We start from the raw sequence: 15898 nt of genomic DNA on the forward strand, positions 1-15898 counted from the left end.
GCTAGGGACTGTAGAAGAGAGCAAAAGTCCTTTCTCTCTAAGTGCTTGCAGTCAGGAGTACAAAATAATTTTCACTACTAAAGGGTACCGCATTACTAAATAAGACTAACTGCAAAACTTTACTGAGTACTGATTATTAGTTCACCAGAAAAAGCAGGAAACAAAAAGTTGAACTCAGTCCCTATCTAGTGATCCATGATATTTACAGAAAAGATGAAAATATGTGGAGAGAACAAATGGAAAGTCTAAATTTCAGAAAGCATTTCAGAAATGGTAAACACTTCATCTGGAAAATTATTGAATGGAATGGAGCTTAAGAAATTCACACAGCAAAGTTGGCGGATTGGAAAGTATCCTTTTTTTGGCCGGGTGCGGTGGCTCATGCCTGGAATCCCAGCACTTTGGGAGGCCAAGGCAGGCAGATCACCTGAGATCAGGGGTTCGAGACCAGCCTGGGCAACATGGTGAAACCTCATCTCTACTAAAAATACAAAAATTAGCTGGGCATGGTGGTGCATTCCTGTAATCCCAGCTACTCAGGAGGCTGAGTCAAGAGAATTGCTTGAACCCTGGAGGTGGAGGTTGCAGTGAGCCAAGATTGCGCCACTGCACTCCAGCCTGGGCAACAGAGTGAGATTCCATCTCAAAAAAAAACTATCCTTTCTTTTTTTTTTTTTTTTTTTAAATGAAAGCAAGTTTATTAAGAAAGTAAAGGAATAAAAGAACGGGTACACCATAGGCAGAACACCCAAAAGTATCCTCTTTTATAAAAGAACAGACATGGAAAAGGTATTTGAAAGGTTTCAAAAATACACCTTTTTGATCAATCTGTGTGCCGCCTCACATATAAAAGACAGGGATATAGAAAAACAGGTAGTTGGCCAGGCACGGTGGCTCACGCCTGTAATCCCAGCACTTTGGGAGGCTGAGGTGGGCGGATCATGAGGTCAGGAGATCGAGACCATCCTGGTTAACACGGTGAAACCCCATTTCTACTAAAAATACAAAAAATTAGCCAGGCATGGTGGCGGGCACCTGTAGTCCCAGCTACTCAGAAGGCTGAGGTAGGAGAATGGCGTGAATCCGGGAGGCGGAGCTTGCAGTGAGCTGAGATCGCCCCACTGCACTCCAGCCTGGGCTACAGAGCGAGACTCTATCTCAAAAAAAAAAAAAAGAAAAAAAAGAAAAACAGGTAGTTGCACTGAACTGTTTATGTAAGTTAGATTCTATTGTGACAAGTGCATTATAACAAAGATCTATTGAAAAGCCTTGGGGGAGGAATTACAAAACAGTAATTGATGTCTGTTATCTTATGGTAATGGTTATACAGTTATATGGCTATGCCAAAACTCGTCATATTGTAAACTTTAATATTTGCAGTTTATTATACAACAATTACACTCAATAAAGCATGGGAAAAACACGTTTCCTAGCCTTGCTATTCAAAGTGTGGTCTGTAGACAGCAGCATCGGCATCACCAGAAAGCTTATGAGAAGTGTATTCTCTCAGGCCTCCATCCATACCTACTGAGTCAGAATCTGCAGTTTAATAAGACATTCAGGTGAGCCTGTCTGGAATTCATCTCCCACAGTGAACTGTAAAGGGAAGTTATATTCTCTAATTATTTTATTTTTTAGAAACAGGGTCTCATTCTGTCGCCCAGGCTGGAGTGCAGTGACGCCATCAGGGCTTATTGCAGCCTTGACCTCCCAGGCTCAAGTGATCCCTCCACCTCAGCCTCCCAAGTAGTTGGACCCTAGGTGCATGCCACCATGCCCAGCTAATTTTTTATTTTTTGTAGAGACAGGGTCTTCCTATGCTGCCCAGGCTGTTCTCAAACTCCTGGGCTCAAACAATCCTTCTGCCTCAGCCTCCCAAAGTGCTGGGATTACAGGCATAATGCACTGTGCCAAACCCTAATGTTTTTAGTCATTAAGGGCAACCACCTACACAATGGCCCTTGACGGTTCTATAAGCAAGAGGTTCAGATGCTCGGTCTGGAGGATGTTTGGGTTTTCCAAGCATATTCAATATGTTAAGTTACAAAACAATAAAAAAGTCCATATAATTTTTTTAATGTATGTCTTTTTTTGAGACAGGGTCTCACTCCATCACCCAGGCTGGAGCGCAGTGGTGCGATCTCGGCTCACTGCAACCTCCACCTCTCAGGTTCAAGCAATTCTCCTGCTCAGCCTCCTGAGTAGCTGGGATTACAGGTGCCTACCACCACACCCGGCTAATTTTTGTATAAAAAGTCCACGTAATTAATTAATTAATTAGCACATTTTACCTACCTTCCTAGGTGTATTCTATAGGTTTTAATAATTATTGTATACTTTTTAAAATAACCTTTTTTTTTTTCTGATTACAAAAGAAATGCTTATTGTGAAAACTTGGAAAACAGAATCTATCATTTCATGAAGAAGGGTTGTATTTACCCTACTCATTATCATCCCAACGGTTACTGAATGTTAAAGGTAGGACACTGAGCTAAACACAAGGGAATATATTTATAACATTTTGAAGGTTAGGCACATAATATGCATATTTTTAAGCTAATGAAAGCTAAATATAAAGATCCAAGCTAAGCAGGAAGAACACAGACCTTAGAGCAGTAGAATTAGTTTTTAGTCCCCTACAGCTAGAAGTGGGTTTACCATAAAGTTAATGAAGCTCAAGCTTCAGGGCCCCTTGCTTACACAGGCCCCTCCCAAGGCCCTTAGAGTGGCCTTAGCAGTATACGCTTCTGTAAGTTTTGAGAGTAGGATATTCAAGACCTCTGTCTTCATTTCTAACTTCCTTTCATCATCCTCCTCTGGTTAGGAGCTGCTGAAATGGCTATAGGCTTTGTGGGGGATTTGGCTAAGGAGACAATGAATAGGGATACATTTAATTTGGAGTTAGTGGCATGCATTTAAGTGGTTTGCAGTCACTTCTGCATGCTGTTAAATTTTTGTTCACCGTGGGTGTAGGAATGGCTTTTCGGAATATACCTACTGCCCATTATGTCAATTTAGCCAGCACCATGTCACAAAAGTGCAAGGCCAGAGGGGGAAGGAGTCCTATGTTGCCTGACACAGGAAGTACTTGGGTAGTGGAGGAGAAACAAGGTTTGAAAGAAAAGAAAGAGCTAGTAAAATTCTTCCATTGCTTTTCCTCCTCTGGGGACGTTGCCTATAGGCACACAGAATGGTCCAGCGTTTGACATACTGTTGTAGGCTTTCCTACAATACAGCTTCTAACAAAACTAGGCTGTCCTGAACCCCTGGTAATAGAATTGCTTACCTTTATACCAAGAAGGCTGGGAAAGCACCAAAATCTACTGTGGTGTGTACCCAAGCAGACTTCAAGGGGTTCGTGCTGTAAGACCCAAAGTTCTTATGAAATTGTCCAAAACAAGAAAAACCGTCAGCAGGGCCTATGGTGGTTCCATATGTGTTATATGTGTTCGTGACTGGATCAAGCACGTTTTCCTTATCGAGGAAAAGAAAATCATTGTGAGAGTGTTGAAGGCTCAAGCACAGGGTCAGAAAGCTAAACAAAAAATGAAGGTTTTTTGAGTAATTAAAATTAGAAGACTTAAAAAAAAATGCTTCCAACCATCAGAAGTGAAAAATTATAAGGAGAGGGATCAATTTTCTCAAAGCCTAATCAAAATGAAGGTTCTCACTCACTGAGAATCTAAGTCATATCTGCAATTATAACTGCACCATACTTCTGTTTTTATGTGAATCATGCAAAAGGGAATAGATTAGAATCCCTATGTTTATGGGACATAAACTTATAGTTGTACTACAGTGAGTCTGTCTGTATGTGAAGTTATATGTCTTATTCACCATAATGGATCAGATCCTGTCTAAATGTAGCCTACAAATCTTGTCCTGAAAAAACTCTCTAGGGCTTCAGTAAAAACCACACACAAAATTGTCACTGAAGCAGCCAAACAGCCATAAAATCTCATAGCACATCTATGAAACTTGAGAGAGGTTTCCCAAACTGAACAATAGCCCTAAAAAAGTACATAACAATATCAGTAATGAGTTGTGATGCTGAAATAAACTTATAAACAATTATTAAGAAACAAATTTAATCAGCCATACTGGAGAAAAGACTGATCTTTCTCTTTTCTTTACAGAAAATTACAAAATAGGCCGGGCACGGTGGCTCTCACCTGTAATCCCAGCACTTTGGGAGGCTGAGGTGGGCAGATCACATGAGGTCAGCAGTTCGAAACCAGCCTGGCCAACATGGGGAAACCCTGACTTTACTAAATTTACAAAAATTAGCCGGGCGTGGTGGCGGGCACCTGTAATCCCAGCTACTCAGGAGGCTGAGGCAGGAGAGTTGCTTGAACCCAGGAGCAGAGGTTGCAGTGAACCGAGATTGTGCCACTGCACTCCAGCCTGAGTGGCACAGCAAGACTATTTCCAAAAAAAAAAAAAAAAAAAAAAAAAACTTACAAAATAATTGTTATAGGAAAAGGCAATCAAAAGTACGCAGCCAAAACAAAGGTGGGAAAAATGATCATAAATGGTGCTCCCAAAGTCTGGAAACACAGGTGAATATACATAATGTCGGGGGAGACTTCAATCTTTTAGAAAAAAATTGGTTTCCCGGCTCTCAGAAGCCCTGTAGAAGAATATCAGGCAGTCAATGAAAATATTACAGTTATGTGTGCAGTTTGTGGGTTTTGTTAACTTTTAAAATGTCATTTGTTATTTCTTTCTCTTTCTAAATATACATTCACTTTCCTACCCTTCTGCACATTTCAGGCTCCCCAACTCCCACTGGTCCCGAACTCCCCTCCCCCCGCATCCTTTCGGATCCCAGTTGCTCCAGGTGGGCGGGTGCTACCACCCCCACCGCTGGGTCATTTCAGTACCTCCTAATTTCACCTTAATGGATCAGATCCTGTCTGAATGTGGCATACAAATCTTGTCCTGAAAAAACTCTCTAGGGCTTCAGAGAATAACTGAAGGGGTGAATAAGCCATTTCAGTACCTCCTAACCAGAGGAGGATGATGAAGGGAAGTTAGAAACGAAGAGAGAGGTCTTGAATATCCTACTCTCAAAACTTACAGAAGCGTATACTGCTAAGGCCACTCTAAGGGCCTTGGGAGGGGCCACTGTAAGCAAGGGGCCCTGAAGCTTGAGCTTCATTAACTCTATGGTAACTTTTTGTACTCTTTCCTAATGAGGGTCCCCACAAATTGTATGAGCTGCGCTTCCTGCAAAACCAGGATCAGCCCCGTCTGCAACCTCAAAGTCACTGAATTTCTCTGCAGTCTCAGTTTCCCCTTTTTAAAAAATTGGGAATTTGCCCTGCATATCCTTAGAGTTGCTGTGAAGGCCAAACGAGATTGTGGTGGGCAAAAGAGCTCTGCAAACCACGCAAACCCCTGCAAATGTGAAGGGTCTCTGACCTGGAGGGTTGGGTGCTGGCCAACCTCGTCAATCCTCCCTGCTCCGACCCCCGCGCTGGGATCCACTGACCCCGCCCCTGTTGGGCACTGACAGCCGCAGCACCGAACCGAGGGGTGGGGGTGGTAGCACCCGCCCACCTGGAGCAACTGGGATCCGAAAGGATTGGGGGGGTGGAGTGGAGATCGGGACCAATGGGAGTTGGAGAGCCTGAAAGATAGTCGCGGAGCCGGGGCAACTGATGGTTCCGGAGGGGGCGGGGCACCAAGCCTCAGCCCCTCTCCCGGAGCCCTCCAGCCTCTTCAGCAGCGGAAGTTCCGGTATCGGTAAGCGGAGGTCAGAGGTCATCAGGAAGTCGATACGTGGCCGCCGCCTGTCCCCGCCGAGGAGGCGCAGCAGCCAGAGATGGCGGCGGTGCTGAACGCAGAGCGACTCGAGGTATCCGTCGACGGCCTCACGCTCAGCCCGGACCCGGAGGAGCGGCCCGGCGCGGAAGGCGCCCCGCTACTGCCGCCACCGCTGCCACCGCCCTCGCCACCCGGATCTGGTCGCGGCCCGGGCGCCTCAGGGGAGCAGCCCGAGCCCGGGGAGGCGGCGGCTGGGGGCGCGGCGGAGGAGGCGCGGCGGCTGGAGCAGCGCTGGGGCTTCGGCCTGGAGGAGTTGTACGGCCTGGCACTGCGCTTCTTCAAAGGTGAGCCGGCCCAGCCCCACCCCTGCCGCTTCTGCCCGGTCCCGGGAGCCCGGCACGGGCTGTGGTCTCCAGGGTGACTGGACCAGACTTACCCTCACCCACTCATACTGGGCCGTGGTGACTCAAGCGGGGTTCCCTCCTTGGGGGTACACCAAGTTTGTCACTACCTGCTTGGCCACTAGGTCACACCCCTGACGAGCCTGCAACCTTGGTTTAGCAGTCATGTCCCGCCTCCCAGAGGTTACTGGGGCATTTTACCTGATTTAGCTTCTGGGATTTCCAGGAGCCAGGGTGGAAGAATGGGCCCACTTTCTTCCAAAGGATCCCATTCTGGGATTGCCTTGTATTATTTTTTTTTTACTGACTCTTTTCTTTTCCTGTTTCCCGTGGCTTGTCACATCAGGACCCGCCGATTTTTACCCTTAGTGGAAGAAATCTGTCAAGAGGTTCCGTATATAGCCTTTGCAGCCATTCTTGGGAACCATAAACTCGAATAGGACTTGATCCCCAGGCAGATTGATGTGGCAGAGAGGAAGTAAAATGTTAAGCTCATCATCCCCTCCGGCTTGTCAAACTCTTGAGGAGGGATGTCCACTATGTTCTAGTAACCTCTAGGTGGTTAAAATTTACATTGTAAGCAATGTGCAAGAGTGAATTCTCAGAGTAAGGCCTAACAGTACCTTCTGTGCTTTTCGCATGATTAATTGTTAAATGTCTCTTGTCTTAGAACAAGATTGTAGTGTGCGGGTTTTTTTTGTTTTGTTTTTTTTTAATTGGGTGATTCACTTAGTCAAATAGTGGAGAGACCAATCACATGATTTTTGTCAGTGGGAAAACCTGATGAAAAGCCCGTTAGTTTGATTCTTTTTTTTTTTTTTTTTTTTTTTTTTTTTGAGACGGAGTCTGGCTCTGTCGCCCAGGCTGGAGTGCAGTGGCTGGATCTCAGCTCACTGCAAGCTCCGCCTCCCGGGTTTGCGCCATTCTCCTGCCTCAGCCTCCCGAGTAGCTGGTACTACAGGCGCCCGCCACCTCGCCCGGCTAGTTTTTTGTATTTTTTTAGTAGACACGGGGTTTCTCCGTGTTAGCCAGGATGGTCTCGATCTCCTGACCTCGTGATCCGCCCGTCTCGGCCTCCCAAAGTGCTGGGATTACAGGCTTGAGCCACCGCGCCCGGCCAGTTAGTTTGATTCTTAAAGATACTTAGTCTTTTAGGGCGAACGGACAGGGAGGGACATCAGCAAATGAAACTTTAAAAGTGGTTGCTAGGTTCCACGTACGTTCCAGAACAGCATATTTATGACACTTTCCCCTGAGGTGGTACCTTTTGGAGTACATACTTTACTAGCCGAAATTGAGTAGTTCAATGTAATGATACACACGGAAGTTGTTTTCTCTCAAAATAACTTTAATCGTGCAAACTAGTGAAAGTTTTATAAATTCTCCAGAACATTTGATCATTTCACATTCAATGACATATTCGTGGTCATTGCACAATGAGTAGCCCTCTGTGTACTAACTAGCTTGGGGAATTGGTAATGGCTAGTGGGTTTTGGATCATTTGACTTTTAGATCACTGGCTTGAATTTAGAGTTTGCTGTAGTGATGATATATTACCACTTTATAAAAATCAGATGGTTTCTGTACAACTCATATAGCTACATTCCACTTTAAATTTTTATTCTTGGAACTTATTTTTCAGTAAAGTATATTGTAGCAGAGAATAAGACTAAAAATGAACTTTTTGTTTCTGTTTTTGAGCTGGAGTCCTGCTCTGTTGCAGGACTGAGGGAGGCTGAGGCAGGAGAATCACTTGAAGCCGGGAGGCAGAGGTTGCAGTGAGCGAAGATGGCACCATTGTACTCCAACCTGGGTGACAAGAGCAAAATTCCGTCTAAAAACAAAAAAGAATCGCTTGAATCTGGGGGGCAGAGGTTGCAGTGACCCGAGATCATACCACTGTACTCCATCCTGGGCGACAAAGTGAAATTCTGTCTCAAAAAAAAAAAGATTAAAACACTATAACGTGTAGTACATTTAGCATTGTTTGGAGAGTCAGGAAGCTCTGGATTCTAGTTACCTTGTAAACTAGACAATTAACTTTTCCAGACTCAGTTTCATATGTATAAAGGGAGCTGGATTCGATGAAATATGATGTCTCAGATTTAAGATTCAGTGGTCTAAACCTAACAGATTATTTAGCATGTGTCTTGAGTGGTAGGAATCCTGGGGAAACTTAAAAGTTGGGGCCTAGGTGTTAGTCACCTTAGAGAATAAAGCTACATTGATAGGTGTGGTTCACTCACTTCCTAAATTAAGTTCTCAAAGCAATATCCAGGTACTAAAAAGGAGAAATAGCTGCATAGCAATTAAAAGCTACCTTTCTGCATGGATCATTGGAGACTTAGTATATGAGACACTAACTGAAAAAAGAAAGGGAAGGATGTAAAAGCAGTCAGAAGAATTATGGAATGTGGAGTGAGCCAAGCAATGCTGCCTTTATTTTTTTGTTGTTTTTTTTTGGTTTGTTTATTTTATTTTATTTTATTTTATTATTTTTTTTGAAATGGAGTCTCGCTCTGTGGCCCAGGCTGGAGTGCAGTGGCTGGATCTCAGCTCACTGCAAGCTCCGCCTCCCGGGTTTATGCCATTCTCCTGCCTCAGCCTCCCGAGTAGCTGGTACTACAGGCGCCCGCCACCTCGCCCGGCTACCACTAAAAATACAAAAAATTTTTTAGTAGAGACGGGGTTTCACCGTGTTAGCCAGGATGATCTCAATCTCCTGACCTCGTGATCTACTCGTTTCGAGCTCCCAAAGTGCTGAGATTACAGGCTTGAGGGTTTTTCTTTTTTAAACGGAGTTTCACTCTCGTTGCTCAGGCTGGAATGCAATGGTGCGATCTCTGCTCACTGCAACCTCCGCCTCGAGGGTTCAAGTAATTCTCCCACCTCAGCCTCCCAAGTAGCTGGGATCACAGGCATGCGCCACCACGCCCAGCTAATTTTGTATTTCTAATAGAGATGGGGTTTCTCCATGCTGGTCTTGAACTGCCGACCTCAGGTGATCTGCCTGCCTTGGCCTCCCAAAGTGTTGGGATTATAGGTGTGAGCCACCGCGCCTGGCACCTTTGTTTTAATGTGTGGATTTTTCTAGTGGAACACTTGGTGTTTTGTCAGTCTTGCAAGGACTTTTAATCACTGTTCTATGGTTTTGTACCAGTATCTCACAGGAATTAGAAATAACATTACATTTTCGGCAGGGTGCAGTGGCTCACGCCTGTAATCCCAGCACTTTGGGAGGTCGAGGCAGGCGGATCACAAGGTCAGGAAATCGAGACCACCCTGGCTAACACGGCGAAACCCCATCTCTACTAAAAATACAAAAAATTAGCTGGGCGTGGTGGCGGGCGCCTATAGTCCCAGCTACCCAGGAGGCTGAGGCAGGAGAATAGTGTGAACCTGGGAGGCGGAGCTTGCAGTGAGCTGAGATTGAGCCACTGCACTCCAGCCTGGGCAACAGAGTGAGACTCTGTCTCAAAAAAAAAAAAAAAAGGAAAGAACATTACATTTTCTTTTCCACTGTGGAATAAATACGAATCTTGCAAGCATGGATATATTTTTCCATTGCAAATAGCTTGGATTGGAAATGACAAGCCCTATTTCTTTTTTTTTTTTTTTTTTGAGACAGAGTCTCGCTCTGTCACCCAGTCTGGAGTGCAGTGGCCGGATCTCAGTTCACTGCAAGCTCCGCCTCCCGGGTTCACGCCATTCTCGTGCCTCAGCCTCCCGAGTAGCTGGGACTACAGGCGCCTGCCACCTCGCCCGGCTAAGTTTTTGTATTTTTAGTAGAGACGGGGTTTCACTGTGTTAGCCAGGATGGTCTCGATCTCCTGACCTCGTGATCCGCCCGTCTCGGCCTCCCAGAGTGCTGGGATTACAGGCTTGAGCCACCTTGCCCGGCGACAAGCCCTATTTCTTACTCCATCCTTGTCAGGGTGGTAATAGACCAGTGACTGAATCGATTATGTCAACTATTCTTAATTTTTTATGACAGTGAAAGTAAAATAGATGAAGATATGGGTAAATGTAAGTTAGCATTTTACCATCTAACTTTCAAACATTATTGACTCCTCAGTATGGATAGTTTTGTATTAGATTACAACTATAAATGAATAGTATATTCAGTTTTGCTTAGAGTCCAAAAGAGGAGTTAAGGACCCAGTGACAACTGCAATACAGTGTGGAGGACTGAGGGAGCAGATGCCATTCCAGGGTGGGGGAAGGCCAAGAGCCATGAAAGCCATGAAAAGGCAAAGCATGTGTATTTGCAGAATGGAAAATAGAAAGCAATTTGATGGAGAGAGCTGGGAAGGTAACTGAGTTCAGATCTTGGATGGACTTGCATGCCATTGTAATTTTTTTTTTTTCTGAGATGGAGTCTCTGTCACCCAGGCTGGAATACAGTGGCATGATCTCTGCTCCCTGCAACCTCTGCCTCCTGGCTTCATGCAGTTCTCCTGCCTCAGCCTCCTGAGTAGCTGAGCTTACAGGCTTGTGCCACCACGCCCAGCTAATTTTTGTATTATTAATAGAGGTGGGTTTCACCATGTTGGCCAGTCTGGTCTTGAACTGACCCCAGTTGATCTGCCCGCCTCGGCCTTCCAAAGCGCTGGGATTACAGGCATGAACCACCGCGCCTGGCCATGTAAATATTAGTAGTTCGGCCTTTTTGTCAGTAAATGAGAAGATGAGGAACTGCTGGAGGTTTTTAAAGGGAGGAGCAAAGTTGCTTAAGTCTTTTTTTTTTTTTTTTTTTTTTTAAGACAGTCTGGTTTTGTTATGCAGGCTAGAGGGCAGTGTCACGATCTTGGCTCACTGCAGCCTGTGTCTCCCAGGCTCAAGCCATCCTCCCACCTCATCCTCCTGTGTGGCTGGGACCACAGGCACAAGCCACCATGCGTGGCTAATTTCTGTAGAGACAGGGGTCTTGCTTTGTTGCCCAGGCTGGTCTTGAGCTCCTGAGCTCAAGTGATTCACCCGCCGTGGCCTCTCAAAGTGCTGGGATTACAGGTGTGAGCTGCCACACCCAGCCAGAGTTGCCCAGTTCTATTTTAGCAATGTTAAGCTAGGTTTTCTTATCTCCATGGGTTAAGGACCCACAGGAATCCAGTGGGTTCGTTTTATTGTAGCCTTTATACTTCTTGGATGGAGTTGACCTGGGGAATTGTATTTTGGTTTTTAGAGTTCTTTGGGGTGGACTTCTCCTTCTCTAATACTTTGTTACCCTATTACATTAAGCTGGTAGATTGTTTACATTAACTTAAAATTTCAGAGTAATAATTGTCAATAGTTGAGTAGATGTTTACTAAATCTCAGGTACGGTGCCACAAACTGTATATGCATTACTGTTTAATCCTCCAAGAGGCCTTCTGTAAGGGTATTAACCCCATTTCTGAGTTAAGGATCCTGCCTCAGGACCCTCAGTTATTTGGAAGGTAAGTCTTGGACTCGTTTTCTTTATGGAATAGTTAATTATACTAGCATTGCTATTGATTATACCCAATTATATTACTGATAGCGGAGTATTTTATGTTGGGAGAGAATTATATTAATGAGCGCAATCAAATGGACAACTGAAATGGTTCCATTTCCTGTTGTCTTTAAACATAGGCAACTACAAGAGCATTTATAAATGGCTTCCTTAATGTTTTAAAATACTGTACAGCTGTAATTTATTCATTGGAAACATATATAATTAGCATGCCTCCTGGACTTAAGTGGTCTATCCTCAGATAATTTCAAGTTTGTTACTATGGAACATCTATTACATTTTTTTTCCCCTTTTATTATCTTTACCTTTAGACATAAGTATGTAATACTGTAGGAGGATATATAGACCTAAGAGAGACAGATACAAGACAAAAACAATTATAGCCACCAGTTTCATGTTAAATTTGAGCTGAACCAAAACTTTCCTTTAACTGGATTCAGGGGTGTGTATGTGTTGTTTTTGTTTGTTTGTTTGTTTGCTTGCTTTGAGACGGAGTCTCACTCTGTCACCCAGGCTGGAGTGCAGTGGCGCGATCTCAGCTTGCTGCAACCTCCGCCTCCTGGGTTCAAGCAGTTCTCCTGCCTCAGCCTCCCAAGTAGCTGGGATTATAGGCACATGCCACTATACCCAGCTAATTTTTGTATTTTTAGTAGAGATGGGGTTTCACCATGTTAATCAGGCTGGTCTTGAACTCCTGACCTCAGGTAATCCACCTACCTCGGCCTCCCAAAGTGCTGGAATTACAGGCATGAGGCACTGTGCCCGGCGCGTATGTGTTTTTAATGTAAGTGATTTTAACATTTTCCTGAGGCTTGCCTTTATCACACATGCAATGCACTAAAGTACACAAATACTAAGTGTGTAGCTTGATGAATTTTCACGAAGTGGACAGTGTAGCCAATGCCCGGGAGCAGATGTTTTATCAGTTAACTAATACAAGAGCTACTGTGAATCTGTATTTAGAAAGGTAAGCTCGGGCCAGGCGCGGTGGCTCAAGCCTGTAATCCCAGCACTTTGGGAGGCCAAGACGGGCGGATCACGAGGTCAGGAGATCGAGACCATCCTGGCTGACACGGTGAAACCCCGTCTCTACTAAAAAATACAAAAAACTAGCCGGGCGAGGTGGCGTGCGGCTATAGTCCCAGCTACTCGAGAGGCTGAGGCAGGAGACTGGCATAAACCCGGGAGGCGGAGCTTGCAGTGAGCTGAGATCCGGCCACTGCACTCTAGCCTGGGTGACACAGCGAGACTCCGTCTCAAAAAAAAAAAAAAGGAAAGAAAGGTAAGCTCAGGAGTCAACACTCTTTAGGGTGTGTTTTCCTTGCTCTGCCACTTAATTGTGTTAACTTTTTGTGCTTTGCTGTACTCAAAGGGTTGTTTTAGGAATTATAAGAAATTATATATATAAACTCTTAGCAGAATGCCTAGCTGTTGGTATTTTTGTGGCTGCTTATGTTATTGAAAAGGAGATACTTCTGAGAATTGATTATGGATGTTTTGAGTTAATGGAGGGGAAGTCTTGAAAGTTTTACTAAGCAGTTAGTACATGCTAGGCAATTCCCAGAGTATTTCCTACTCATTGATTCAGGAATACTGCATTGTATTATCCTTTTTTTTTTTTTTTTTTTGAGACGGAGTCTTGCTCTGTTGCCCACGCTGGAGTGCAATGGCCCTGTCTTGGCTCACTGCAACCTCCGCCTCCTGGGTTCAGACAATTCTCCTGCCTCAGCCTCCCGAGTAGCTAGGTCTACAGGCAGATGCCACACCACCCAGCTAATCTTTGTATTTTTAGTAGAGACAGGGTTTCACTATGTTAGCTAGGCTGGTCTTGAACTCCTGACTTTGTGATCTGCCCACCTCGGCCTCCCAAAGTGCTGGGATTACAAGTGTGAGCCACTGCGCCTGCCATGTTATCCTTTCTTATAGGTAGTATAAGCATTTGTCAATTGAGATTTTTTTTTTTCTCAATCCAACGTGAGGAAGATGTGGTTTTTCAGGTTTTTTTGTTTTTGTTTTTAAGACAATGTTTCACTCTTGTTGCCCAGGCTGGAGTGCAATCGCGTAATCTTGGCTCACCGCAACCTCCATCTCCCGGGTTCAAGCAATTCTCCTGCCTTAGCCTCCCGAGTGGCTGGGATTACAGGCATGCACCGCTGCGCCCGACTAATTTTGTATGTTTAGTAGAGACGGAGTTTCTCCATGTTAGTCAGGCTGGTCTCGTACTGTCAGCCTCAGGTGATCCGCCTGCCTCGGCCTCCCAAAGTGCTGGGATTACAGGTGTGAGCCGCTGCACCCGGGCGGTTTTTCAGTTTTAGGGGTTTTTTTGTTTTTGTTTTTGTTTTTGTGGATACAGAGTTTCACTCTTGTTGCCCAGGCTAGAGTGCAATGGCATGATCTCGGCTCACTGCAATCTCTGCCTCCTGGGTTCTAGCGATTCTCCTGCCTCAGCTTCCCAAGTAGCTGGGATTACAGGCACCTGCCACCATGCCTGGCTAATTTTTGTATTTTTAGTAGAGACGGGGTTTCTCCATGTTGGTCAGGCTGGTCTCAAACTCCCAGCCTCAGTGATCTGCCCACCCGGCCTCCCAAAGTGCTGGGATTATAGGCATGAACCACCACGCCTGGCCCAGTTTTAATATTTCTAAAAGATGGATTTTAATCAAAGTGTATTCTCTATGAGGCGACAGTGTGGTATGGCCACGAAATAAAACAGATTTGATCTTAGGCTGCTTTGATGGAACTATGGTACCTAGGATGAGGGAAAGAGAAAGATAGTCCTGCTCTCCTCTGTACCAAAGAGTACACCTCAAGCCCTGGATACTGCTTGTTTGAGGCATCATCCTTTAGGGTTAAAGACAAAATGGAGCTCATTCAGAAGAGAGCAACTTGTATCTAGTGGGAATTCAAATCCCTGCCATTATTATCATAATGGCTGCTGTTTAGTCAGTGTCTGCTCTATGCAGGCACTATACCAAAATTTTGGGACACATTTCTAACCCTCGCATGAACCCTAAGGAGCAGTATTACCTTTATTTTATTGATAACAAAACAGATTTCAAAAGATTAAATAACTTGTCGATGTTGTATACTTAATAGCAGAGCTGGGAATTAAATTTAAATTTGAGGTATGATTAAGCTGAGAATATTTAGCCAAGAGATTAGAGAACTCAGGGCAAACATAGTAGGTATTTTGTGAGTTTCTTGAGGTCTAATTAGTTAGATGTGTTTTAGTTAATGCTGAGGACAGGAAATAAACCCTGTGGATGGAGCTGAGAGATACCACCTCAGAATAAAGAGCTAAGAATCACTGCTATTCAGAGATGGATTAGACTGCTTTGGGACAGTGAGTTCTCTTTACCAGGAAGTATTAAGCATAAGTTAGCAATTGCTGGGTGGATATTGTAGAGAGGATTTGAGCTTTAGTTTGCAATTCAATCACCTACCTTTAACATCCCTTCCACGCCGTAGATTTTATGGTCTTTTCATTACATGAAGGCTAGAAGGGACACTGAAATAATTTGGTACATTCCTTTTTCTCCAGAGAGAAGAGAAAAAATATTATTTATCCTATAAAATAGCAGTTGAAGTGTGAGCCTAATAGTCTTTTGTATACTTAATTTCAGGTGGGAGGGACTTAATTGTAATCTTTCAGAGCTTTGGGCTTGGTATCAAATTATGCTGTCCTATTTGAACTGTAAAGTTAAATACTTGTAAGTTTAGTAAGAACATAATGTAGATCCCATTATCTGTTTTTAATTGCCTGAAAAATGTGTTTTGTATATCATGTTAGTTTCCTATTGCTCTTGTAACAAATTACCACAAATTTATTGGCTTGGGCTGGGTGTAGTGGCTCATGCCTGTAATCCCAGCACTTTGGGAGTTTGAGGCAGGTGGATCACTGAGCTCAGGAGTTCGAGACCAGCCTGGGCAATATGGGGAAACCCCATCTCTGCAAAAAAACACAAAAATTAGCCGGGCATTGGTAGCTTGTACCTGTAGCCCGAGCTACTCAGGAGACTGAGGTGGGAGAATCACATGAACCCAGGAGGCAGAGATTACAGTAAGCAAGATCGTGCCACTGCACTCCAGCCTGGGTTACAGAGCAAGACCCCGTCTTAAAACAAACAAACAAACAAAAAATCTGTGGCTTAAAACAACTCTTGCTAAAAATCCATCTGTACTTAAGATTTTCCTGCAAGCCCTGACGTGTGTACCAGACAACCAATTCAGACTCTCA

General features: G+C 44.5%; 1 protein-coding gene and 1 pseudogene across 1 annotated transcript in view; both read left to right on the top strand.

Annotated features, from left to right (window-relative positions):
* The first annotated feature begins 3052 nt into the window (after positions 1-3052).
* On the top strand, positions 3053-3596 carry LOC126937212 (60S ribosomal protein L34-like; annotated as a pseudogene).
* Positions 3597-5760: 2164 nt separating this feature from the next.
* ACBD3 (acyl-CoA binding domain containing 3) overlaps positions 5761-15898 on the top strand; it is a 47893-nt gene continuing 37755 nt past the window's right edge. Inside the window, exon 1 of the mRNA XM_050760515.1 lies at positions 5761-6113. Within this exon, the coding sequence (XP_050616472.1) occupies positions 5828-6113 (286 nt within the window). The 5' untranslated portion in view covers positions 5761-5827. The remainder of the gene's footprint in view (positions 6114-15898) is intronic.

The sequence above is a fragment of the Macaca thibetana genome, chromosome 1, assembly GCF_024542745.1.
Source record: "Macaca thibetana thibetana isolate TM-01 chromosome 1, ASM2454274v1, whole genome shotgun sequence".
Lineage (NCBI taxonomy): Eukaryota > Metazoa > Chordata > Mammalia > Primates > Cercopithecidae > Macaca > Macaca thibetana.